The sequence below is a fragment of the Labrus mixtus genome, chromosome 12 (genome assembly GCF_963584025.1).
Source record: "Labrus mixtus chromosome 12, fLabMix1.1, whole genome shotgun sequence".
Classification (NCBI taxonomy): Eukaryota; Metazoa; Chordata; class Actinopteri; order Labriformes; family Labridae; genus Labrus; species Labrus mixtus.
In genome coordinates this window covers 11,190,367-11,215,692 of record NC_083623.1, presented here as the reverse complement: position 1 = coordinate 11,215,692, position 25,326 = coordinate 11,190,367, and the positions used below count along the sequence as shown (strand labels likewise).

The 25,326-nt window shown below is 40.8% G+C and overlaps 2 protein-coding genes across 3 annotated transcripts; one reads left to right on the top strand and one right to left on the bottom strand.

Moving 5' to 3' along the window:
- The first annotated feature begins 1,452 nt into the window (after window positions 1–1,452).
- snx3 (sorting nexin 3) lies at window positions 1,453–16,193 on the top strand. Its single transcript, XM_061051960.1, has 4 exons — window positions 1,453–1,655; window positions 11,861–11,956; window positions 12,312–12,436; window positions 15,321–16,193. The coding sequence occupies exons 1-4, from the start codon at window positions 1,494–1,496 to the stop codon at window positions 15,424–15,426; spliced, it is 489 nt and encodes a 162-aa protein (XP_060907943.1). The 5' UTR covers window positions 1,453–1,493; the 3' UTR covers window positions 15,427–16,193.
- Window positions 16,194–17,135: 942 nt separating this feature from the next.
- Window positions 17,136–24,686, bottom strand: nr2e1 (nuclear receptor subfamily 2, group E, member 1). Of its 2 annotated transcripts, none has more exons than XM_061051959.1 (9): window positions 24,073–24,686; window positions 21,415–21,560; window positions 20,582–20,669; window positions 19,959–20,194; window positions 19,349–19,495; window positions 18,917–19,013; window positions 18,634–18,783; window positions 18,405–18,510; window positions 17,136–18,156 (listed from the first exon to the last, which is right to left on the bottom strand). In XM_061051959.1, the coding sequence occupies exons 1-9, from the start codon at window positions 24,131–24,133 to the stop codon at window positions 17,994–17,996; spliced, it is 1,194 nt and encodes a 397-aa protein (XP_060907942.1). In that variant the 5' UTR covers window positions 24,134–24,686; the 3' UTR covers window positions 17,136–17,993. The 2 variants fall into 2 exon arrangements, with proteins under 2 accessions (XP_060907942.1, XP_060907941.1); XM_061051958.1 differs by lacking the exon at window positions 24,073–24,686 and adding an exon at window positions 21,823–22,062.
- Window positions 24,687–25,326: the final 640 nt, after the last annotated feature.

Genomic DNA, 25,326 nt, shown 5'->3' with positions numbered 1-25,326 from the left:
CAAATGCTTTACCTTTGCAGAAAGTCGCTCATCATTTGAAGTCTGTCGTTGTCATCTTTTGAGTTTATACTAGACGGAGGTGGGTTCAAGTAGATGCTGTTACTGTAGTTTTTCAGGGTTTGCTGCAGCTGAGCTAGCTGCAGGAACACCTCTCTCTGCTGAGCATCTTTCCTCAGGGAGCCGTGCTGAACGAGGACGTCGTAGTGTTTCACAGCTGCACTCGGGGCACAGATTTCACCTGCTGGAGACTCAGGCGAGTAAGATGATGAAGATGAACTGCAAGTCCTCCAGCTAGTGTAACCTACAATCAATACAGCAAAGAATACCAAAGCTCAACGCAAACAAAACTGACCTGATTGTATTATTTGAAAGACGAGGCGTTTAGATACGGCATAATCCAGATGTTATAGGTGATGTTGTAAGCAAACCACCAAATGGTTTTACCTCAGAGGACAGTTATGTGACAATCTTAATCCCGCAGAAAATGAAAACAATTTACCACAAAATGACGGAAGGACACTTGCCTGTACTGGTGCAACTGGCCGACAGACGGCAAACTTTCTTTGAAATCAGAAAAGTGTCTTTTAGTAAAAATTGGAATGAGCAGCTGATAGCTGTACGGACCGTGTGCGCCGCCATGATGATTCAAAATGCGAAAACTTTATTGAGCTTCAATTGACAAGTATAAACCCCTGTACGAACAGCAGGACAAAAGCGTGAACATTTTTAAAATGGGAAAAGTCTTCGTAAATTGTATCATATATTTAAAAATAATTATATATGATTTAATTAAATTTAGCCAAATATCTGAAACAATGGAAACATGCTTATTAAGGCACTTTAATATTTATTTTGCTTATTATTAGATTATTAAAAGATTCCGCATGTCACGAAATTTGTTTTGTTCTGTTGCATAGCGTTACAGCAATAAATAAAAAACACTTCAGGATATTGTAGGTCGGATCCATCACGTGTGGTTGCTCATTTATTGCGGAAACCCCTTTACAATTCGATCATGTGAAAAGTGTCCGGTTTAAACCACTAAAAATAAAGATTTGAATATTAACATTATCATCTAATCTCTGCAAATGTGCCGGGGCAGGGGTAGGGGGCGGTTGTAAACAAACCCCTCTGCAGGTGGCCAAGCAGCGTCAGCTGAACCTCAGCTGATCGGAAGTGCAGTTTGCTGAACTATAAAGCTAGCGCTCGTGACACGCTGAGTAATACCGGAACTGGTTTAGAGTTGCCTTCAATATAAAAGCTTCTATTTGACATTTTTGGCGTTTAAAATGCACTAAAATAAAATTTTGAATTTGAAGTGAATAGAAACATTCAAAACAAAATGTCCCTGTAATACGTCTTCTAATTTTATGTTTTATTCTGCGGACAGGACATCGACTAAATAGTTTATTTTGAAGGTCAAAAACGGAAGCTTCATGTTTGCAGTTTGGTTAACTTAACTCTATCACAGCTGCTAGAAGGACAGGAGAGCAATGGCTGATACCATAGCCGATACAAGAAGGCTCTTCACGAAGCCTCAGAACTTAAACGACGCTTATGGACCTCCGAGTAATTTTCTAGAGATTGACGTGAGCAACCCTGAGACCATCGGGGTCGGCAGGGGCAGATACACAACGTATGAAGTCAGACTGAAGGTGAGCCTGCTGGAACAGATGCTAATGGCGTTAGCGTCAGGCTAGCTGAGAAAATAAACGGTCTTTATGTAGACATAGAAAGTTACGACTCGTTGACATCAGGTATGTCACGACCCAGAAGCCGCTCGTTTATTAAATTGCTTAGTATTGACACGTTTGAGTGACTTTTTTTTTTAAGAAGACGAAGGCATTATTTGCGAAGCAGGTTAGCCAGTGTTACCGCTCGTCAAAACAAGCTAACTCTGGTTAGCTGCCTTATATTTAACCAACGAGTTCACTCAAGGTAATGATGGTTGTGTTTAGCCTTTTGCTACTCAAAAGAGGCCATTGATAGAAAATGATAGCAGCAGGGAGACGTGTAGCCATTGTTTACACTATTCTGTTGTCCCTCTGTGGTGTGACAGGAGATCTGTTTTACTGTTTCTCACTCATATTTCTATATTTCTACCAACTGTGGTAAGCTGAACACAAAGTTATTAAATATCCTCTTTATTAGTTAAAGCCTACTTGAACACTTAAGAGTTCATCTCCAACCACACCCCATTTTTTTTTTGACTGCAAGGAGTAGATAACTTCATGAGTCACCGCCAAATGACCATCCTGACATAATAACCTAATGCTCAGCTTTGTCCTTGCACTTCACATTAAACTCATATTTCTCTTGTGGGTTGTTTTTTGTGGGTTTACAAGGCGTTAGTTAGTAACTATTCATCCTTGTTAATAACTCATCAACAGTCCCAAGGAGAACATAACTCAGCAACACAGCTTCTCTGGAGCTGTAGACAGGATGCAACAAGCTGCCTGATCTACTCCAGACCCCCTCCCACCCCTAACCTACTTCCTTCCTCCTTCTCCATTGAAGAACAAATGTTTTCCTATAAAGTGAAGTCTCTGTCATCTGATGATAAACCAGTTTATATTTGGTCTAAATGGTTGTTAAAAAGAAGAACATGTAAGATTGTTGATGTATCTAAATGCTTGTGAAATCTTTTTACGATGTTAAACTATTTGCTAACACTGTCCAGAAACGTTGCATTGTTGAGCAACGTGTGAGGAGAGTGGCGGTTAGACAGACATATTGCAAAACACACATCCTGTGTCCTATGGGTATTTCTCTGTCACAGGCCAAAACGGCGTTACAGTAAATGCTGAATTAGCACAAAAATACTTTTGAACAACTGACTTACTTATTTGAGAAATAAAGGTCTCAACTTGTTTGTTCGGGCAAATTCAGGGCAGATGGATTTTCCCTAGATGTCAAGAAACTGTAATGGTTGATTTCCACTGTGCATTATATGTCACAGCAGACAGTTTTGGCCAGTCTGCTTTCTCGGCAAAGGGGGAAGAACTTTGGAACTCTCTGCCCACTGTCATAAAGTTAGAGAGCAACAGTAATGCTTTTAACTGAGGACTCAAACAATGGCTAAAATCAAAACCACAGTGCTTACGTGAATAGCTTCTTACTGGTTTATTGTTTGATCATGCTGCCTTTGCTCTACAGTTTGTGTATTTATTTATTCTCTCCTTATTGCTTTTCTTCCTATCTTAATTGTTTTCCTTTCAAAAGCCTCCTGTGGACAGGTGTTGAGAACTAGCATGCTTGCTAAAACACTTAAACAATGCATCTGTTGGGGCGCTGGTGGCGCAGTGGTTAGTGCGCACGCCCCATATATGGAAGCTGTCGTCTGAAGCGGGCGGCCCGGGTTCACATCCCACCTGTGGCTTCTTTCCCGCATGTTATTCCCCACTCTCTCTCCCTGATTTCCGACTCTATCCACTGTCCTATCTCTCCATTAAAGGCACAAAAAGCCCAAAAATATATCTTAAAAAAACAATGCATCTGGTTCGTCCAATGTATCTGTGATGTCCATGCCATATAAAGCCTATTATTATGATTCAACTCACTTTTAGCCCTAAAACATTGAGAAAAAATTGGATTCATTGGGCAAATAATTTTTGATGTTAACTTAATTTATCTCAGACGATTCAGTGGTCTTCCAATGTTTCACCTTTTTGGGCGCACTCACTTGGCAATCCGTATGGTGCTCATTGCTAAAGCACATTTGACCCCCAAAGTCCAGTTTATTTGACTAGTGTGAGTGCTCCTTACCGTGCTCTAGCCTGGTACACTTCCTTGGCTCTGGCACGGTTAAAAGAGGTGAGCTTTGGCGTGGTACAGTTACTCATGCACAGGAATGGGTACGCAACATGGTCATGCCGTATAGCCTAATGTGACTGTTCCTCTTGACAATAATTTTAAGTGAAAGCAGAAAAGAGTCTTTGGAAAAATCAGCAAGTATTGGGTGTTATGACTTGATGACGTAGGCCTATGTACAAGAGGTAACCGTGTTCAGGCATGGTTGGACTTGGAGCAATGTGAGTGCAGGTCAGTGGGGGACTGGGGAGGGGTTACAATCGTGCTACAATACAGGGCATCTGGGCCTAGAGTGAGTGTATCAGCTCAGCTTGCTTTGTCCTACAGCTGAGTTGATACTTAAAAAAAACTCCAGGTACAAGGTACTATCCACAACTGTTGTAAAACAAAAACAAACTTCAGAGCAAGTCAAATCAAGCTAAAACTTATCTTTCAGTGTGAAAGAGTGTAAAATGTTCAAACTTGGCCAACATAGATGAAAGATCATGCAGCGGTTTAAAACAAAGACAAGATTCTGCAGTCAGTGACCAATCAAACCAAGCAAACTTGTGTTGCTGAAGACCAGTTGAAATCTTTTAACGCACGCAACTAAGATTACTTTAAATATTCATATATTCTTCAGTTGTAGTTTCAAAGATCAAGAATAAATTGTCTGATTTAAAAAAGCTGCAGTGTGATATAAGAATCGGATTAAAGAAAGAAGTTATCAACAGGAAGTTGGATAATTGTTCCTTAACTATATATATTTTTAGAATCTTAAGTTTTTTTCTTATGATTGCACCTCTTTCTCATTTGCGCCCCTGTTATAATCACCTTTGTATGCTTATTTGATGTGCAGGCTCTGGAGATTCTTAAATTGTCAGGCAGTCACAAGGATGATCTAATTGCTTAATCTCCTATCTTTAAATTGTCATTTCATTTGACTGGCACCCCTGTAGTTAGTTGTCTGGATCATTTAGATTGCTGAGCAGCCCTAAAGTATTTATAGTTTCCCTTTACCTTAAAGAAGCGGGTTGAGGGGAACAAAGCCGTCTCCAGGCATTAGCGCTGAATTTAAGGCTACTGTACTTGATTAGCGTGTAATAATTAGCATATGCGTGTAATCAGCATTATTGTGCACCTCATAGCCCCGTGTGACCCTGCTTTGCATGAGACCACGGAATAAGCAGCGCATCCCTCACTTCTCAACAAACGTGGTGTCAACTTTGCTTTGCTTCTCCTTTCTTCAGTTTTCTTTAGAGGCATTTTGCTCCGTCTCCGGCATGCTAAGAGCGTTAGTTGTAGTGCCTTAACATGGAATTTATAACTCATGCATTGCTCTTTTTTTCTATCTTACTCATGATATTTCAAACTACATTAATTTGAACTAATTATATTATATGATTTGTGTTTATAGCTCATGTCCCTTGTCTGCAGTTCTCATTGCTGTCCCCCTATCCATCTGAAATGGAGAGAGTCCTTGTGGCTGCACTGAGAGACTCTTCCTAATCCCCTCATTGAGAGACGAGAAGAATGAAACAGGCCAGGGTGTGGGGGAGCTAGAGCGTTTATTCCCCATCGTTACCCCCCACCCATGGGAGGGCAGAAAGCCACCCCCTCACCAGCCTTCACCCCATTGCTACTTATCCCATTTCCCTCCCAGCTGTTTGCAGTCAGTCGCCTAGTTCATCGTGGGGTTAAAGAAGTTTTCTTGATAACTATTTATGAGTTACAGTATACTGTAAACACAACAGCAAGACTCTAAACAGACTCTGTTTAAAATACTCACCGTCTGTTTAAGATACTCACTGTGACTCAATGGAAGCGTCTGAATGTTCATTAACTCAGTGGCCAAACAAATCTCACAAAGATCGGATTGTCATGTGAGAAGGTTGCAGTCACTGTGAGGAAGGTTACGCAGTCACTTGTTGACAACCGGACCGGCATTTTTTGTTCAAAATCAATGGGATCAATCCGCTTCTTTCAGTCAGGTCTTTACAGGAGGAGGAAGCTACTTTTAAAACTTTGAAAGGAGGCGGATATCTCACTTCGCCTGAGCAGACTTGTAATGTCCAGGGTCTTGATGAAACAATGCATTTTTGTTTTCATCTGAATCCCTCCATTTCTTTAGTGTAGGTTCTGAAGTCCCTTAAAGCACACATAAAGTGTGAAGGGTTTTCCTTTTTTTATGCACCTGCACATGTTTTTCCAGGGTCCTAATGGACAGAGAAGCCTGTCATATCACCTTAATGCTATTTTTTTCTGTTACTGCTGGCTTTGAGAGGACCCCCTTCAACAGCAAAGTGTATTTGTTTGGACCCTCAGCAAACAGTGGGTAGGGGTTTTGTTTTTTGTGTGGTTGTGTATGTGTGTCAAGGGAAAAGGGGAGGAGGATGTTGGGTATTATCAACATTTCTTGTCTTTAGTTGGTTCCCATCTCATCCAGAGAGCACATTGAGGGGAGCGAACTTTGGGATCTCACTTTGTTTATGGATAGGAGTACATAAAAGGCCTCTTATAGCTCTGTCGCTCCCTCAGTCTTCTACCCCTCCTCATCTCGACTCCCATAGCTCTCCCTCTCTCTTTCTTTCTCTTTTCCATTTGGGCATCAAGGCGGGGGCTTTTGGTCATTAATAAAATGGGGAGTGTGTGTGTGTGTGTGTGTGTGTTGGGGGGGGGGGGGGGGGCGCTTGTCAGGCACAGTCAAGTGTAATCCAAAGTCTACAGCATCCTCTTCGACAACTATTTTAATGGAAATAGGGAACATATTGTATCAAGGCTACCATATCCTACTTGAAATGACAGTATCAAAAGTGGGAGTTGATACTATGGCAACAAAGCAGCTTTTTGCCAGCTAGGCGAGTCGGAGAGAGGGTAGGCTGTCAGGCCACAGGGGCCGGCAAGCGAGAGAACCAGTGTGAGAGTACATGGAGAGGAGAGCGCAAAAGACCTATAGCCCCAACGCTTTTGTTCCCAGTCTTTTCTCCCCCCATTTCGGAATATGATGCAATGAGATGGTATTATGTTGCTATTTTTTATGCCATTATTCTGAAAGGAGAGCACATGGGGGGAGTAAGAAGGGGGCATGGGGGAGGTTTAGGATGCGCACTCTCAAACTTGACTTAATCCATCCTGCTAAAAGCTAATGCATGGTGGCCTTGAACTATTCTCTCGGCAGACGAGTGATCTTTGTCCCCTCTCTTCTTTTTTTTTCTCTCTTTCTCGCTGTTTTTAAGGGTTCTGCCTCTTTTCAACCCGTTTTCAATGAGCCTAAGGTATTGTGTCCCACACATTTTGAATCACATGCTCTTCCTATGGAGCTTAGATTGCACCTTGCACACTCATAATGGAAATTGAAGCTAGGAGGTCTACTTTCAAGGAAAAACATGTAGCTTTATGCTCCTTTTAAAAAGACAGCATTTTCTCTTGTAAGCTCACTTGTAATAAAATTCCTTATTTTTGTGTCTTTGAATTCCCGTAAATGTAATATTCTAAGAATATACTAACTCTAGTTGCTTGCGCCTTTCTGTCCTTTCTTTCTTCTATTTTATTCCTATTATTTTGAAAGTAAGAAAGGAAAAGTGTGTCTTTTCTTCTAAGACAATTAACGAAATTCTATGAAGTTTCTGGGTGTGGGCTGGTCCCATGTCCCAATCACTGCAGGGGCCAGTAAGTTGAGACACCCGATGCCTTAACCTCTTAACAGCCGTGAAAAGAGAACACAGGCCAGGGAAACCTGATCTTTGACTTGTAGGGCTCTCACGCACTGCCTCTTTTTTTCACTGTGGGTGTGTAAGAGAGAGACAGAGAGAAGGAGTGAGTGAGACCTCTCATTTTTCAGTTCTGTCGTTTTTGTCCCTCCCCTTGTCCTGCCATGCCGATATTTTAATCACAGGGTCTGAGAGGGTGAGCGGATTGAAAGGCCAGGTGACTTTCTTTCCTTACACTCACTCTGATAGCTTCATTGTGTGCAGACTTAGACTGTGTGTGTACAAACAGGCTCAAATGCTTGGGGCTATTATAAACACATTGTTAACTGTGTGACTGGTCAAAGCCTTTTACTGAACACCTGTGCGAGCATACTTTTGTGTATGTCAGTGTGCTTGTACGTGGTTAAGTGTTTTCCATGTGCACATGATGGGATTAGAGTCATGGTGGTGGCAAATTACCTGTAACTGTGATCTGTTGTGGTGGGGATTAACTTTGCGGCACTCCATGCTGAGAGGTAACATGACGCAGCAGGGACGGACCGCAGCGAGGGGAGAGTGGAGGTTATGCCCGAGCACCAGGGTGATAAATCTAGGATAATCCTGGGAGAGAGGAGAAGTGGAGGGGCTCATTGAAAACTATACTTGGAGAGAACTGGAAACAGCAGGAAAGGGATGTTTTTAAGGGCACTAAGAAAGAGGGAGAACCTGTTTTTAAAGGAACCCATTTGATAATAACAAGAGCAGAAACCCTAACTACCATTTCTAACCAGGTTATTTTACCTGTCTCAACTTTAATTTAAACTGTTTATTTAAAACAACAAAGGCAATCTGCAGTGTGACTTAGCAATTCAAGAAGCAATATGTTAAATATCTACTGAATTAAATCATAAAATGACATTACTATATATAATCAGAGATTAAGGAACTTGCTATGTTGAAACACTGGCTTCTCTGACAACAATGCAGCAGCCAGTATGTCATCCTAAGTATCAATTTCAGGCTTGAATGTTTTTCAAATTTTGTTTTGACCAGAGAAGGTTGTCAGTTTTAATGCACCCTCACACGGCCGTTTTGGACGCCCTTCAGTTTGCCAGATATGACACCAGTTATCACGGCAAATCAACAGGTGTTGCAGTGATGGAAGCAGACTGGTTCAGATAATTGATTCTACCTGACCTAAAAACATTTTTTGTAAAAAGCTTCACGACCATAAACGTGGTAAAACTAGGATAACTATTGGAGATGCTATTTAAAAATGGAGAGAGGTTAAAGTGCAGAATGGTTTCAAGACCGATGCACAGCTGGCTAAACAGAGAGATGAGAGAGTGGGGAATGACATGCGGGAAGGAAGCCACAGGTGGGATGCGAACCCGGGCCGCCCGCTTGAGACGACAGCCTCCATACATTGGGCGCGCGCACTAACCACTGAGCCACCAGCGCCCCAGAACTCTACATTTTAACAACTACAACGGAAATTTAGGCCTAAATAACTTACACATTGTGAAATGTGTTGCTATCACACACAAGTTATGGCATTGTTTTTAGCTGTTAAACCACAAACACTTCTACTTTTGGCTTCTCTCTTTATCATACTCAATTTTCTGTCATTGACATGTTGATTCTCACTCAAATGCATGGAGTACTTTCTGTCTCTTGGGAATTATTGGTTGTATTTTATCTTCCCCAGTAATTATCCCTTAAAGTAAACGTAAAATCCAATAGACGTTTAACATTTTTTGATTAAATATAGTATATCTTGCAGACTTGCACTGATTGCCCTACAATGTCCAAAACAATTGTTTGGTAGATATTCTTATTGTTATCTTGGAGTATGCCTGTTCATTGAAAGCCAGAAACACTCAACCAGTGTGTTTTTTTTTTTTCATTTTCTGTGAATTATAGATTAAATCAATATGTTCCTCTGATAAAGAGTTGCTGTTGGGCTAAAATAAACAATACTGTCGCCTGATAGCCAAGCGGTTATATCACATGCCTCATGTACGGAGGGCGAGGCTATCCTTCTCTAAGCGGGCGGACCAGTTTTAACTCCGAAACCAGACCTGCCACCCGTCATTCCCCCACTATCTCATCCCTGTTTCCAACTCTGTCCACTTTCTTCTATTATAAATGTAGAAAAACTTTGGATAAACAGAGATGAGCTTGATCCTTTCTGGAAACAGTTCCTGGTGTGCAAATTCACTTTTAATATTTGTTAGGTGCCAATTGTAAAAGAAAATGTACTGCCAAATACCGTATATAGGCCTAATGTACCATAGGTATAGTCCTGACTTGTACTTTAGTTGTCAATTTTAAAGGTATAACTTACAGTTGAATGTTAAGATTTTGATACATTACACAGAGAAATATGTTTTTGTCATTTAGCATTCCCCATTTGTTATTTGACGAGTTTCACAAAATAACAGAAACGCTGTTTCGCTGGAACACCTCGAACTGCTTCCTCCCTAACGTTCACATGATTGAACGATCACATTTTCATCAATACCTGAAAAAGGTGTCCAAAAAAGACTCACACTTTCATGAAGTATATATTGCAAGACTGTTGTAGATTGCTTTAATTTTGCTAGGTGTACCAAATAAATTGGCTACTTATTTTAAACCAGGATTTTTGAGATAATATTACCAAGATAACAATCTATAACATTTGTTGTACACTCAAATATTAAATCACAATCATAAATCTTAACAGGCAATGCATAGTGTCATTCTGCGTTATACAGTTATCTTTTCCCTCCAAATCTTGGGAGGATTTATACATTTGTAGAACTGAGCAAAAGCAGGGAAACAAACAAGTGCTTCTATTTTCCCTATTGAAACGACACTAGAGGAGTCTCAAGGGCAGCAAATCTGACTTATTATCACAGAGCAAGGGGAAATAAGGAGGAAAAAGACTGAAGGGTAGAGACCATGAGAGCAAAAAGGCCACTCCTGCTATCCCTCCTCCTCAATTATTCCTGCACAGAGCAGTTGAAGCTCCCGACCTCTCCAGCTCCTCTGCTCTTCCTTTATGACCACGTTAACCCCCCTCCTCCTCTTCCTCTTTTGTTCAGCCATTTACTCAGCCTTCTAGTTAACTCCGCATACCCTCTGCCGCGCTCAGTCACAGTCGTCTGCTCATCGATCAGTCTGCCGCTCTCACTGTATTCATGCTGCGCCTGCTTGCTCAATTGCTCTGCTCTTGTGATTCCTCCTTCCATGAATTCTGACCTTCTGCGAATGTGGCCTGCCAATGAAATGCTCATTCATTCCCTCCTTGTTTGTACATTGTCATCAGATGGCCATGTGCTGTCACGACTGATGAAGAGGTTTGGCATTGTGCCGTAATATGCTGTTTGCTCAATGTTCTCCGTCAATGTTGGAACATCTCCCCTTTTCTTAATATGAAATTCTCTTTCAAGTGCTTGTCAACCGTAACATAGAATAACGCACATATTTGTGCATCTGCATAAGCTCCACAACCGCACAATAAAAATGGCAAAACATTCTGTGTGTCAGACCTTGGTGAGTAATACACAGATGAACTTCTTTTTTTCTGCCTGGAGGACAGTTTCAATGTTTCCATTCAGTTTGGTTCACATTGAAGGGGTCTTTGTTTTTTTGTGCTTTCTCTTCCTTTTTCCTTTCATAAAGTCAGAGTAGATAACGCAAGGCTATGTTCCACACCAAAGCAACTCAGTGCTTCACTATCTTTATCCTGCATACAGCAGAGTTGTCCTTACCACTTTGCAGCAATATTTGTTTTACTGTACCTTTCCCAAAAGAAGTAAACCTCTTGATTTGCTTGTAGTTGTCTGTTAAAAAATCTTCATCTGTGATTCTCAATAATAGTTTGTGATCAACCTTTTCACAGCTGTTATATGCAACATTTGAAAATAACTCAAAACGGCCGGACCTAAGTTATATGTGCTATTCAGTTTGGGTAATAACATTATACCAAATGTTTTCCAACAATGTTCAGATTTCAGAGAAATCTGTGATCTGTTCAAGTTTACTTCTCCCCGAAAACAATTTGAAAACAAAGGTTCATACTTACACAGAGGTCTGGATTGTGAGCATTGAGTGGTCTAGTTTCAGTTCGTAGTACATTTGTAGTCAGAGCTGTATTGAACAATTACATCTCAGCAGGCCTTTGTAAAGATTATAGAGTATAGGACAGTCCTGAAAACAGCCCTGTATAACTTGTATTCAACAGATGAATGGGTGCTACTCCAGGATGGAGTTATGGACCAAGAAATGATGGCGTTGATGATTGCAGACTACATCTGTATAGGAAATAGATTCAGGGAATCAAGGCAACACTTAAAAGTGCACACCTTTTAACTAATTCTTGTGTGTTTCCACAGACCAACCTTCCCATCTTCAAGCTCAAGGAGTCCAGTGTACGGAGGCGGTACAGCGACTTTGAGTGGCTCAGAGCGGAGCTCGAGAGGGAGAGCAAGGTGAGCCATTTCGGTGAACTCTACACAAAGGCTCTTGAGTGCTTGGCTTATCAAATCAGCACAAAACATTAACCACATCTTCAATGGTTTTGTGTACTGAGGAAAGTTTTTAAAAGACCCTTTTTATCCTTTGCAGTTTGTAGGAAGATGGATTCTTTGTCCTGATATTAATGAGAAACATAAACTCAGTGTTTGCTAGAAAAGCAAATAAATATGTTTTGACCTGATCATGCAGAACATAATCATTTTCAAATAAAAGTTGTCAGCTGTCTTTTTGATAAAAAATACTTATTCTTGTGATTGGTTAGCACTGGCATCCACATTATTCATATGTATTTTATTTTATATTTCCCAGGTGGTCGTCCCACCTCTCCCAGGAAAAGCTCTTATCCGGCAGCTTCCGTTTCGAGGGGATGATGGGATATTTGACGACTCTTTCATAGAGGAGCGGAGGCATGGTCTGGAACAGTTTCTCAATAAGTAAGCCTTCCACATCTTCTCTGTCTTCCTCCATTCTTCCAAAACTTTTCAATGAATTTTCAGATGTTTGCAGATTCAGCATTTTCAAGGTTTTATATAAACTGAGGAACAATGAAACTCTTTCTGCAATAAGTAGATTCAACTTTTTCACTTCTCTTCACATTGTTAACAAACTGAAGCTAAAGGTTCTTTATCTCACTCTACTTCTTAATTCTCTTTTATAATTACCATGCAAACGACAAGAACACCTAAAGAGGACTCAAATGCGCACCCCCACAACTTAATTTTTCCCACATTTGTTTTATTGTTGATGTGTAATTTATGATAATTGCGGCTCAAATTATAGCACTTGGTTCCCTGCAATGCTGTGTGCACCTCTGCTTATTTTTGATCTAGCGTGTCCCCGTTTACAGCTGCAGAACAATAAAAGTTACAGTGTGATTGTGATTATTTGCTTTGATTGCGGACTTGGCCATTATCTTTGTTTCATGTGCAAATGCATCAATGTTTCCTGTTGGAATATCAAGTGTGCAAAGACAGTGGAGCAAATTAAAATCCATAAATATGTTTTTTTTTTTTAAGAAGATGAGAATGTGTTTGTAATAAAGACCCCCCCCCCCCTCCCCCCCTCCTTTGTTTTCTAAGAATGAAACGCTGCAGTTGATCATAGCATTGTTCAGACTTGATACTGGCCGAGTGGCTGGCAGTACTATTTATCTGTGATTGAGAGCATTGTGAAGAGGAAATCTTAGGAAGTGTAAACATGATTGTTGCTGTGACGTAAGTGACAAGGAGGAGAGGAGATAACCATCAGTTTTTGATAATGACGATAGTCAAATATAATTCATGCTTCATTTAAAGACAAATGGCTCACAGCCCTACTTCAAAAAAGCAAGCGAGGCCTTGAGATGTTAATGTTCTTAGGCTCTCATGTCAACATTTTACAAACCTTTTAAACATGGGGAGCTTTTAAGTGATTTCCATCCTTGTGCACCCCAACCCCACCCTACACACACACACACACACACACACACACACACACACACACACACACACACACACACACACACACACACACACACACACACACTTGGCTTGATTAGTCCAAAATATTTCCCTTCAGAGGTTAAGATGTCTGCATACAAAAAATGTCATTATGTCGATCTGGACTGAGATTAACCATTTCAAAATGAGATGTTTAGAGTCTCAGGTGCACTGGCTTTTTCTTGTTAAAACCATTTGCGTCATCTGAACCGACAATCGAGGAGGTCTGCTGAGAATGTAGCTTTAACAGAATGGATCAGTCACAAAAATAAAACATTTTCTTCAAGTGGTTTAAACAAAACGCTTTAAAATGTACTGTTTTTACTTCAATCATTTCAGAAAGTAGATGTACATTTATGGGGGAAGCCATCAGCAATGTCAAATACCAGATTGACCTGAACTCACTTCCTTTGAACAAAACCCTCCTATCTGCTCCCAGTTAATAATTTAACATGCAGTTGCACTGTCAAAAAGTGAGGTAGATCACAATTTATTTACCATGTTACTGGCTGTTCATATTCAAGCCTTCTGTCTTTTTTTTTCTGAGTTGATGATTTCTTTTTACTCCAACATTTCCAATGGCTGGTCATGATTTATTAAGCTTTAAAGCATCTGCTTGATGTATATTACCGAAACCTCAGAAAGACTAATAGGGGGATAAAGTTATATTAAATGTTCATTAGCGGCTGATGTTAATATGTAATAGTCGTCACTGTGTGTGAAATATACTAGTGTCCCTGTCCTCTGTGTTCAAAATGTTCAAAACAGTAAATAAGCCTCTTCATCAGTGACCATCATACAGGAACAGTTTTATCATTGTCCCCTTAAACTACATTTAGTTTCTATATCTCTGTGTTATCTCTAACACAGTTATCCCTTTTTCACGTCCTTAAATTTAAACGTGATACAATTAAGTGTACACAACTTAAAGGCAATCAGTAGCCATATTAATTCAACTGTGGGTAACAGAGATGGTAGGAAGATGTCAGAACAGAGAGACCCAGTGACAACATGAGTCAAAGTGCCAGAGCACTTCATGGTCCGGGCTTTAAAGCCTTATATAGGCTACCGGGATCCCACAAACCCTTGATTTTGAGGTTTGTTGATTATGGGCACGATTCTCTCACTATGCTGGCATGGAGCGACAGGAAGTCTTCAAAAACAAAGATAAGTATTAACACAAAAATTCACTGGGAGTGGCATTAAAGAATCACAGTGTGATTGGTGTGGGACAGCACGGATAACATATCACATCCTGATAACATCCAACACTACATTTTTTTTTTTTCCAACCTAAAATGTACGCACTGTGAACAATATGTTCTGTTGTATAACGTTTCAAAACTGTGTATAACACCTTTCAAAGAGAGGTAAAACACCAATTCATTTTCAGCTGATGCTACATCTACTTCATTTGAGGGGCTTTAGGATTAAAGAGTGTCTTGTCTTGTTATTTTCTGATCATAAGATGGCATGACACTGGGTTAAATTGAGAACTTGAACCAGAGAAACAGGTCAGATGTATTAGAGGATTTAAAAACCTTGGTATAGATGTTTGGTCTGGTTGTGCTTCTGTGCACTCTTTGTTGAGCGAGTAGGTCATGAAGCTTCAAACGTTAAGGAAATAGAAATTTAACTTACATCCTGTGAAATGTCACGTAAGTGAATCTGTACATGCTAACACTTTAACAACACAAATCCCGAACTGATTACTTACCTAAAATTAGACACATATGTCTGTTGTCTCTGTTGATTTTTCACATCTCTGTTTTTCAATGTCCTTATGTCTTCAAGCAGTGTAGGGGTCTAAAAATGTGCCTTTTGCTCTTGTGTGTTTCAGAGTGGCGGGTCACCCTCTTGCTCAGAACGAACGCTGCCTGCACATGTTTCTACAGGACGAGTCCTTGGACAAGAGCTACACCCCATCCAAAATCAGACAAGCCTGATCAAATAAAAAGATGGCTCCGCTGGGCCTGGTCCGGTCCAGTTCGGTCCCCAACAACCCAAAGCTCTCTTCACTGCTCCAGGTTCCTCTCAGACAAAAATATATAAATAAATACATCTAAATGACAACATTCCCTCCCCGCGCCCCACCAAAGCAATGTCATTCACAGCCTCTTTCAGTTGAATTAGTGATCCTGATAGGTGTTGGTTTTTCACCTTCTAATTGGAGTCAAGAATGTTCGACACATAAGTGTGGTTAAAAAGTAATTTATGGTTATATCTCTTTATGTCTGGAACTGCCACTAACATGGATATATTATGTATTTATCATTTAGGTATATGTCTTGAATATATTCATTTATATAGTAACATTGAATGAGCGTTCTATGTAAGCAAAGCTCTTGTAAAGACACCAAGCATTTCCCCTCATTTAAACATATATACATATATATATATGTATATATTTGTGTGTTTGTCCTAATACTGGCATGTTGCTCACCATAACTAGCAACATAACACACAAACACACGCACACACTTGTATTTGATGGGCCTTGACTTTCAAATCTCACTTAAAAAAGGAAGCACGTGTGTGTGTGTATGTCAACCAGCACCTGCCCAGTTGTCACAGTGATTTTCTAGTAAGAAAGAAGTAATTTACACAGAGGGAACTGCAGTATTTCTACTGGCTTAATGCATTTTGAGATTTGTATACTGCTGTGCCATTTTTGTTTATTTTGAAGATTTTCCAATAAAATAGGTGAAATGTCTCCACGCATAATTACATCTGTTGATTTGGACTCATGACCAGTCACACACTCACTCCCTACAGGAAGTCAACCAGGTGCTGCATAATGCCACAAACATTACTGCAATCCTGTATTCAACATTATAAACCTATTATCTTCATTTACCAAACAGTTTAGGCCTCAGCACAGAGCTTATTTAAAACCCTCCTGAGTTTTTATTTGGAACACAGTTAAAAATTACACTCAAAATAACGTTTCAAACACATTTAATCCATGACGTAATGCAGGATGCTTCATGACGATCAGGTCAATCTGAGCTTATTTGACTGGTCGACAAATAATGGATTATAAATAAATGGTCGTTCAAACATTGATTTTTATATGCCACCAAATTAACTTGCATGGTATTTTAACCTAAGTGGTATTTGTTTAGCCTCTCTGAAAGCAGAACTGAGTCTGTTCAAAGCCTTTAAGTGAATTTACATTAACTAGTATCATGAAATGACCTTACTTTAAGGGAACAGTATTATTAAACACTAAATGTGTCGCATAAATATTAGTAGCCCTATTGCCATGCACTTAGCTTATTGTGTCCATTATCGGTTTTAAAACTGGAATGTCTCTCCAAAACTTGTTAATGTGACCAAAGAAGGACTGTTGGGTCATTCAAAATGTAAATCTTTGTGTCTGACTTACAGTTGAAGATCTGTGAAAGTATAAGTGCTGTTTAGCTTTCAGTGATCAAATGCATGTATCTACTGTGTCAACGTCTTTAACAATAACTGGCTTCCAGCTAATTTGGTGGAATAAAGACTAGTTTTAAATGAACAATCATTGATAAGGCCAAAAAAACAGAATCCTCTCCTAATATAAGGCCACATGAAGTTCTGATGATACGTTTTTAAGCCTGAGTTTTGTACCCTTATTTTGTGATGATGTGGGAGTTTAAACAAGTTTCCAATCTGCAGCAGGTATTTTATATCTATATTTTATGAAACCAGTTTAATTCAGTGTATTTTATTCTTCTGGTTACAACTCTAAATAGTTATAACTCCAAATATTTACAACAAAATAGAAACATCACAGGCCACAAAAGAACATTTCCAAGTGCTGAACATAATTTTATCCAGTGTTAGTGTCTAACTTCACAAAGTCGACCTAAACATTTTCACTGCTGCGCCTCAAACAAGGTCACACCAACACACACAGGACAGTAACCACTTAAATACAAACACCGTCTTCAGATTAATGTCGTTTTACAGTCAGGAGGCAATGCCAGCTGATGATTCTCTAGAGAGTAGGCAATTTTTTTTTTCTTCGTTCACTCATGCGTTTGGTTTCAGCACCGGATCGAGAGGACAGCGAATCACGTCCCCATTACGCATGCGTCATCTTTATTTGGTTTCCTCCATTGGGATTGAACACAGCAATAAAAGACTAGATTGGTCGGCAAGCTCATTGGTCTCAGAGACTCGAAAAACTTATATATATATATATAATATTTCTTAGTATGACATAGGCCTAGTTGGCACTTGTGCTCTCCAGAGTCTTTAGGCGACATTTAAACATTGCAGGCAGTCGGTGCCCACAGCAAAGATGGCGGCTTCAGTCATTCTATAATGAAAGTTACAAACTAATCCTGAACTCTACTGACTGTTAACAGGCTACTCGGTGAATTCTGGCTGTGTTGCAGTCTTTGTTTTATGCGAGCCTGTAAGGCAACGGTTACGCCTGCTATGACTGACAGTCTGTTTTCTGCTCGGCGGCTCTCTGGACCTTCACTTCAAGTATTTCCCCTCCATCTGTCGACAGAGCGCGTGCTCATATATCGCTGGACTTGTACATGTCGGAAAGGAGCCTGGTGATGGGCACGTTCCCTATGGTCTTCTTGAAAAACACCTCCTCTATTGTTGACGGGCCGACCGAGCGGAGAGCAGGGAGGAGGAGGAGCAGCTTCCCGAAGCGGCAGGGCTGAGTGGGATACCTGCAAGACAACGTCGAGGGTCAGAAAGGGCCCGTATCTTTCATACTCTTATTTGCAGACGGTCTATAGCCAATTAACACACACCTGTGAGGAAAAGCTGCTAATTAAAGAGGATTGAGTTGCACGTGCAAGCAATTACGGGAGAGTTCAGAGGCTTGAGCATCATGAATCAAGCTGAGAGTGAAACATGCATGCGTTTCTGAATGATTGACTGACTGATTGGTTGATTGATATGAGTTAGGTGTTACCTGGTGTGTATGTAGCTGTTGAGAGTGAGCTGTGCCTCGTCTTGTAGTGCAGCGATGGCGCTGGCGTTGCGGAAACTTCTTAACTCAGTGTTGCCGTGCGTGGGAACTGTGTGTCAGAAAATGAAGGATTAAATCATTATCAGTGTACGTAAACATATTTATATTGCAAAACTTTTTATGAGATGATAGTTCTATAAAATGTAAAGTCAAATAAGAGTGGGCCACTGACCTGCTTTGAATGTCACGATGCATTTCAAACAGGCGAACTCTGTGGCATCGAGGCGCATCTGTCTGAATCTGGTGACCACCTCCTGAAGTGCTTGAATCTCAGACATGATCTTATTCATCCTCTGAGACTCCGTGTTTTCAGTGTTCATCCCTGGGAATGCATGTCGAGGAGGTGCCATTAGGCCCACAGCACTTTGTAACAACACTGACTCTCAAACAGAATTACGTCGGGCTTTTCAGGCCTCTGAGAGGCCTTTGAACCCCTCGTCGTGCCTCGTACTCACCTGAAACAGCGAGAAGAGTGGAGGAATCCACGGGAATGGCCCACTGTGCAATGCCCAGAACAAATAATTCCCTCCACGCGTCCTCCAAAAGAATCAGCTGCAAGGAGGAGTTGTTCCAGGGTTAGATATGCACTTCAATGAAGAAATTATTTTCCACATTTTAGCCAGCATTAATAACCAAGAATGAGTAGCCTAACTCGTGCATAAACAGTAAGAATGTTTTTTTTTTTTATATATAAATATTGCGCACAGACAGACGTTATGTTAGGGAGTCCCAGCTTTTGAAATTAAATATTTTAAAACTAAAATTACTACAGAGTACAATCATGTAGATTCATCAATTATTGACCACATCAACTCCTTCAAGTTTCAAGTGAAGGGTTTGATTTGAACTCGTAAACTCCCCCCTCTGCCCCTCAGTCCATACTGTACCTGGTCGGATAAAGGCAGGGTGGAGAATGCGGGAACACTTTTCGCCCACTTGATGCTCATGAAAAGGAGGCGCGCTGCAGACTCGCACACAGACTCTGTGGCCACCTCGTAGAGATACATCGGGGTGCCGCTGACTTCATGTGGATACTGGAATAGGCAAAATGCATCACCGTCAACAAAAAAGATCAGCTTGTTTCATTGTATTGAAACACCGTGCAGAGAACCGTGAAGCATACAAGGTCAAATTCCAAGCCCCAGCACCTGGTTTTATAATTATTAGTGTTGCTTGAGGAGGATTTACAGTGAGAAATCTAATAGGCGGATTTGTAGCTGCTAAATCAGGACAAGAATTTCAACTTCTAACCCTTGCGAAAAAGAAAATCTGTAGGCCTAATCCTATTTGTGAAGGCAATAACACAAATCCGCAGGATACATTTGAAAGTAAATATATTCTGATAATTTAAAAAAATTATGACATAAAGTTTATAAAAGTTCAGTAAAATCTGCACAGAGGCACATTCCGTTATAGTGGAAAACTTAAATCCATTAAATCCCGGGATATACGACAAAAGAATCATATTTTGGGAAAACAAAATCAACTCAATCATACCTTCGGTGTTGGCTGTGCCAGGCCCACGATGGCCTGTCTCTCCGGCGTGGTGGCCACCCCGCTCATCTCCAGGTTGTGAGGTTCCAGTTGCGTGACCGTGGTGAAGAAGGGAGGGCCGGGCAGGGAGGATCCCGGGAAATGGGTCGACGATCCGTTCACCTCTTTGTGCCCCCGGAAATATAGGGCGACCTGTTTGCGGATAGTGGACGTCCGGGGGCCCCTTTCGTGTTGGACGGCTGTGGAACGGGACAGAAGTGAACACAGAGTGAAGGAATGAAGAAGTTCATTCATCCAATGTGTGTAATTAATTCCCCCCCATTGACTACTGTTACTTTTGTTTATATTTAACTGATACATATTCCAAAAAATAAAGGTCCTAAAGGGAAAATTGTGTTTGCATTTGGTCAAATAATTAGCTTTAATGTAATCAATACATGCTCACCCAGATGAACAGTTCTAAATAATATAAATACCGTAAAGAAATAATCATCTAAATGTTCATTCTTTTGAGCTTTTATTAACAACCTTAACACACTTTTCCATCCAAGTCCCTCACCTCTAACCCAAACGCCAGCACACAGCGCGTATACGGCTGAAGTGATAATTCAATTAAACCCATTTACCGTCTTTATTCATGTTCACTTCCAGACACTTCTTCAAACGGCACGCTCTGCACTGGTTTCTGTGGGTTTTGTCCACTGGACAGCCACCCTGCACACAAACACAAGACAGACGGGGTGATTAACAGCCTGCATTTCTCTCCGTTTTACAATAAAAACGCTTCCTATTATTATCTTCCTGGGAGGCCAATCTCCAGGTGAAAGCTCTCGCTATTATCGCGCAGTTATCGACCTGGTCCCCTGCCGATGCAGTGTGGCCTCATCCCGGAGGATAAGCACTCAATCCCGCCCTCTGCTGCCTAAATCCTCGCCTCAGAGTCATCACATTAGATTGGATTACACCTGGTATATTACAGCAGCGCGGTGTTTAGCCCAATGCTTAATGGTAGAGGCATGACACAATTAGGCTCATCAGGGGAGACTTAACACAGCGCCAGGAGAGAAGAGTAAATAGAATCCGTGCGTAAAAATGAGCATACCTTGCGTGAAGCTCTTTTTTTGTCATGAGTAATGGGGAAGCTGGATCACGTAAATCTGGCTCATTATAACACTTGGAATACGGATCTATCTCGGAACATGCTCAATAAGCCTAACTGTAAGTTTCCGGGGGGGGAGTTGTGGAGTGAGCTGGACAGAAATAGCCGTAAATCAACATGAATAGATGAGCTTCTCTTCATGTTTATTTAAGATGTTCAATTTACCCTCTTGTCAACGACATTAAACCAAATTTAAACAATCAAAACTGTGCGAACTTGCAGGCCTATTGACTCTGGGCCTTTTGTGAAAATGAGGATATTTGAGAATTTGAAAGATACAGTATTAGGAGGAGGCCTCACCTGAGAGCCAGATTTACAGACATATGTTCTGTTCCTGCGGATGCTCCTTTTGAAGAATCCCGAGCAGCCGTCACAGGCGTAAACACCGTAATGTTTCCCTGAGCTGCGATCTCCGCACACTTTGCAGGGGATGTCCAGAATTCGACCTGAGAAAAAAATACAAAAATGTAGCCTGATTAGATCAAAACTAATCTGATCAAACTTTTAAAAGATCTGGATGAATTGCAGTCTATTAGTTTTGCAGTAGTAGACTATTAGGCCTATAATGAATGTGTCTTAAATGTACACACAATGTACAGGAAAGGCCAATAATTAAGTCGTTTAAGTCGTTTTTACACCAACAAATAATCGCATAATTCATTTGTCTTTTTTTGTCAGAAACCCTACAAAACACGAATATACACTCACACACATACTGGACTGCGCCCCGCGCCTCGTCCCACCATGGGAATTCATGGCGCACATTTCCAGAATAAAGTCCGGTGGGAAGCGTCATATCTGAGCTCTCTAAGACAAAAGACCGGGGGCGCACAATGGAGACATTAGGGGAAAGTGTTAACTTAATGATTTTCCCCCATTGAACCTCGTCTGACTGCCTGGATCTCGACAAGCTGCCAACTCCCCTTCATAATGGGACTCGACAGCTGCTTTATCCCGCAGGTCTATAGGCCCCGGGATTAGGGAGTGACACTGCACCATGAGAATAATGCACACCAACTCGTTTCACCAACTCAAATGAAGTGTATGTAAATCGACCCGGTAGAGATGAAAAAATTTGATTTTTTTCCACCCTCTGACGATTCAGTTTAGAAATCTATAGAACTATATTTATATGCACATGAGGGAGTCTCTCTTTATTCTGGAGGGAAACGCCGTCTATGTAATTACACTGACGTTTTGCCACCTGCTCATTGATTCACCAGTGACCCGGCAAAAAGGGTAGCATGGGAATAACCAGTGAGCAGCAAAAACAATGACTCCAGGAGAGAGTTATAGGGTTTCAATTGGCAGATTACTAAAACCCAGAAGACCGTGAGGGATGACTGTTGGTCACAGCCGCGACATTGACATGTGCTGCAGAGAGATGCAGAATGTGTGTCTGATGAGAGCTTAAGCAACAGTTAGCCTGCTAAAAGTCAACTTGTTATCCCACGGTTAATTCAAAAATAATTTAGCTGCTGTGTAATAATAAATGGTATCCACTTTGTTGTTGCTATTCACCATGACGACTCTAGATGTGTTTCTTGTAATTACAATAATGTCCCTACTAATTAAAGTCTCTTATTAATTAACATCAATTGAATAAATTAAAGCTCGGTAAGTCAAGTTCATTTACGCACAGCCAATGTAAAAGTTGTAAGCATATTTGTAGTTATTTTAAATAAAGTGCGCAACATTTCAACAAGTTGCACTTAGAATAAAAAAAAACATTTTTCTGTAGATTTTTTCGAGTGACAATTAAATAAAAATGCTGCACAATTTTGTTGTGAAAGGGGGAAATGTATTTAACTTCCCGCTGTGGGGGTCCAATTCGTCCCCATTGTGTGCAGTAATTGCTTGAAGATATATGGCATCTTCTATTAACGTAATCACCATCAGGTCGAGAAGCTGCTACAAGAGAAATTTAGTTTTACTGGCAGCAGGAAATGTTTCTGCTGACCACCCATAATTTGGGTTTGACCCTGACTGACAGTAGCTGTGATGTGTTAGCGCAAGTTGTTTTATTTATAATTAAATTAATTGGTCATCTGCAGTAGTCTGAGAACATGAGAATAAACAGAAACAGCAGTGTGAAACCTGTGTGGAAAATATTAACTACACTAAAAGAGACCCAAAGGCAAATGTCAATTTATCAGAAGACATAGGCTATTTTCTTTTAAACCAGAGCAATTGAGCCTGTGTTATAATCTCATTTAAAGTGAAGCCATATGAGGCCTCATTGCAAAGGTCAAGAAAAAATAAGACACTATTTCAAATTAATGCAAAACATTTAACCACCATTTAATTATCCACAGTACCCTCATGACATCATATTTAAATCTAAGATAACCGAACGCATTCAGATTTATTTTGTAAATGTTTTTTTTTTTTAATTAGGCTAGTATAAAATTGCGCGATATCTGAGGAAAGATTGGCGCAGTTTCATCAAAAAAAAAATGTGTTAACAAAACGATCAGTACAGCAAGAGGAAAGTCTCTTATACACGCTGTTAATCTAAATATCAGCCATTGAATAGTTTGCTGGGAAAGACTTCATTACAGCCTGAAGCCAAAATGACGTTACGAGTCAACAAGTGGCATCCAGTGTGACACTAGCACATTGTTACAGACTATAATCTCCTTCCCTCTCATATTTACAAACAACATTTATTTTTTCCGAAATGAAATCTTTCCAACCGGGCCACGAGCGCTTCAATAAACCGCCATGGACCCACTTTTACGCACTCAGACGACAGCTGGACTATTCCCCGCGGAGCACTGCTCACGTTTTTCCTGAGACCACGAGGAATGATCGGACTGATTAGCTGCAGTGACTTGATTATGCCATTTGAGATAACAGGTCACGTAAATAACTATTTACGTGCAACCGAGGCCTGTCTACTATTTTCCAACACACCGAACTGTTGAGCGAGTGAGCAAAGAGAGCAGCCACACTTACTTGATTTGACGTTCAGAATATCCAGACAGCCACTTGTTGAGCCAGCAGGTTTGCTCATCATGGAAACACGACTTTAGAGGAAAGTTAAAGGAGAAAAAAAAACCCTCTTTCTCTTCGTCCTCTTCTCCCGCTTACATAGAAAGGCGAGAAAGCGGCACTTTCCTTAAAGCCTTACCAGCAGCAAGAAGATCGGCGGAACTAAATCCCAAGTTGCCAAACTTGACAGATCTCCGATTCAAGAGCCCAGATCAAGACACGGGATTGTACAGCGTATCTGACAGTCAGACGTGAGGCTTTCTTTGCGGGATAAGAACCAGTCTGTAGCCCTGGGGCAGCGACCTGTTAGCGGCTGCAGCAGCCGTCCAGCTCGCGGCGCAGCAACCAGCGCATAAAGTTGGATGTGGTGAGAAGCAGCCTGGAGCGCAAAAAAAAAGAGACAGTTCTCGCTTGTTCTGACAGGCTAAAAGCGGGTTAAGAGCAGGACACGGTGTGACTTTGCGCTGCGAGTTGTTCAAATAAGCCTCGGTAATATTTATGAGAAGTGTCAGGGGGAGCTGCAGGGTGGAGATCTCCACTTCCTTCATCCACTTGGCTTTCTACTCCAAACTCCAGCCTGACGTCACTGGCGTGAGAGAGCGAGAGCGAGCGAGCGAGGGAGAGAGAGAGAGAGAGAGAGAGAGAGAGAGAGTTGGTGGCTGATCGTGTGAATGTGGGTGCAAGTGATGTGAAGTGCCTTGCTCATGGATCAAGAGGCATTGCAAAACAAAAACATTCATGCAAGTTTTCTGCAACATTTCAACTAGATACAGATGTGTTTGGATTCAATTTATTGATGCTTAATTTAAGGCAATGCTGCTGAAAATCCCCTGTCCGCTATAAAAAAAATACCAGGAATGCCAGGGCATAAAATACACAAAACAGCTGTGCCTGGTTACATATACAGTCCTTGATAATTGAAGTGCTCAGAATGTGCATGCTGAGCAGACCTATACTTACTAACAGTCGTATAAGAATATTTAGCCAACTATTTTAAATTATGTATTTTGATAGAATATTTACTGTTTAATAACGTGGAACTGCCCAGATACATAGCCCAGTTGAGAATTCCTTTATAAAGCTTATTGCGGGTAAGTCATCTATACTGCATGTATTGATGGTTAAACGTCAGGCTACGTCATTCATTCACTGATTAATATGCATTACCTGTTGTAGCTTTTTTTTCCAAGCCGTCTAAACGTGTTAATATAGGGTTTA

What these genes read in the sequence shown, in the direction of transcription:
- snx3 (XM_061051960.1), top strand. Translation starts at nt 1,494, where the DNA reads ATGGCTGATACCATAGCCGATACAAGAAGGCTCTTCACGAAGCCTCAG. An exon ending in CGTATGAAGTCAGACTGAAG is followed by an intron (nt 1,656 to 11,860) that starts GTGAGCCTGCTG and finishes GTGTTTCCACAG; the next exon opens with ACCAACCTTCCCATCTTCAA. An exon ending in AGCTCGAGAGGGAGAGCAAG is followed by an intron (nt 11,957 to 12,311) that starts GTGAGCCATTTC and finishes TATATTTCCCAG; the next exon opens with GTGGTCGTCCCACCTCTCCC.
- nr2e1 (XM_061051958.1), bottom strand. Translation starts at nt 21,910, where the DNA reads ATGACGCTTCCCACCGGACTTTATTCTGGAAATGTGCGCCATGAATTC. An exon ending in AGTGAACATGAATAAAGACG is followed by an intron (nt 20,195 to 20,581) that starts GTAAATGGGTTT and finishes CCCGTTCCACAG; the next exon opens with CCGTCCAACACGAAAGGGGC. An exon ending in CACTCTTCTCGCTGTTTCAG is followed by an intron (nt 18,784 to 18,916) that starts GTGAGTACGAGG and finishes ATGCATTCCCAG; the next exon opens with GGATGAACACTGAAAACACG.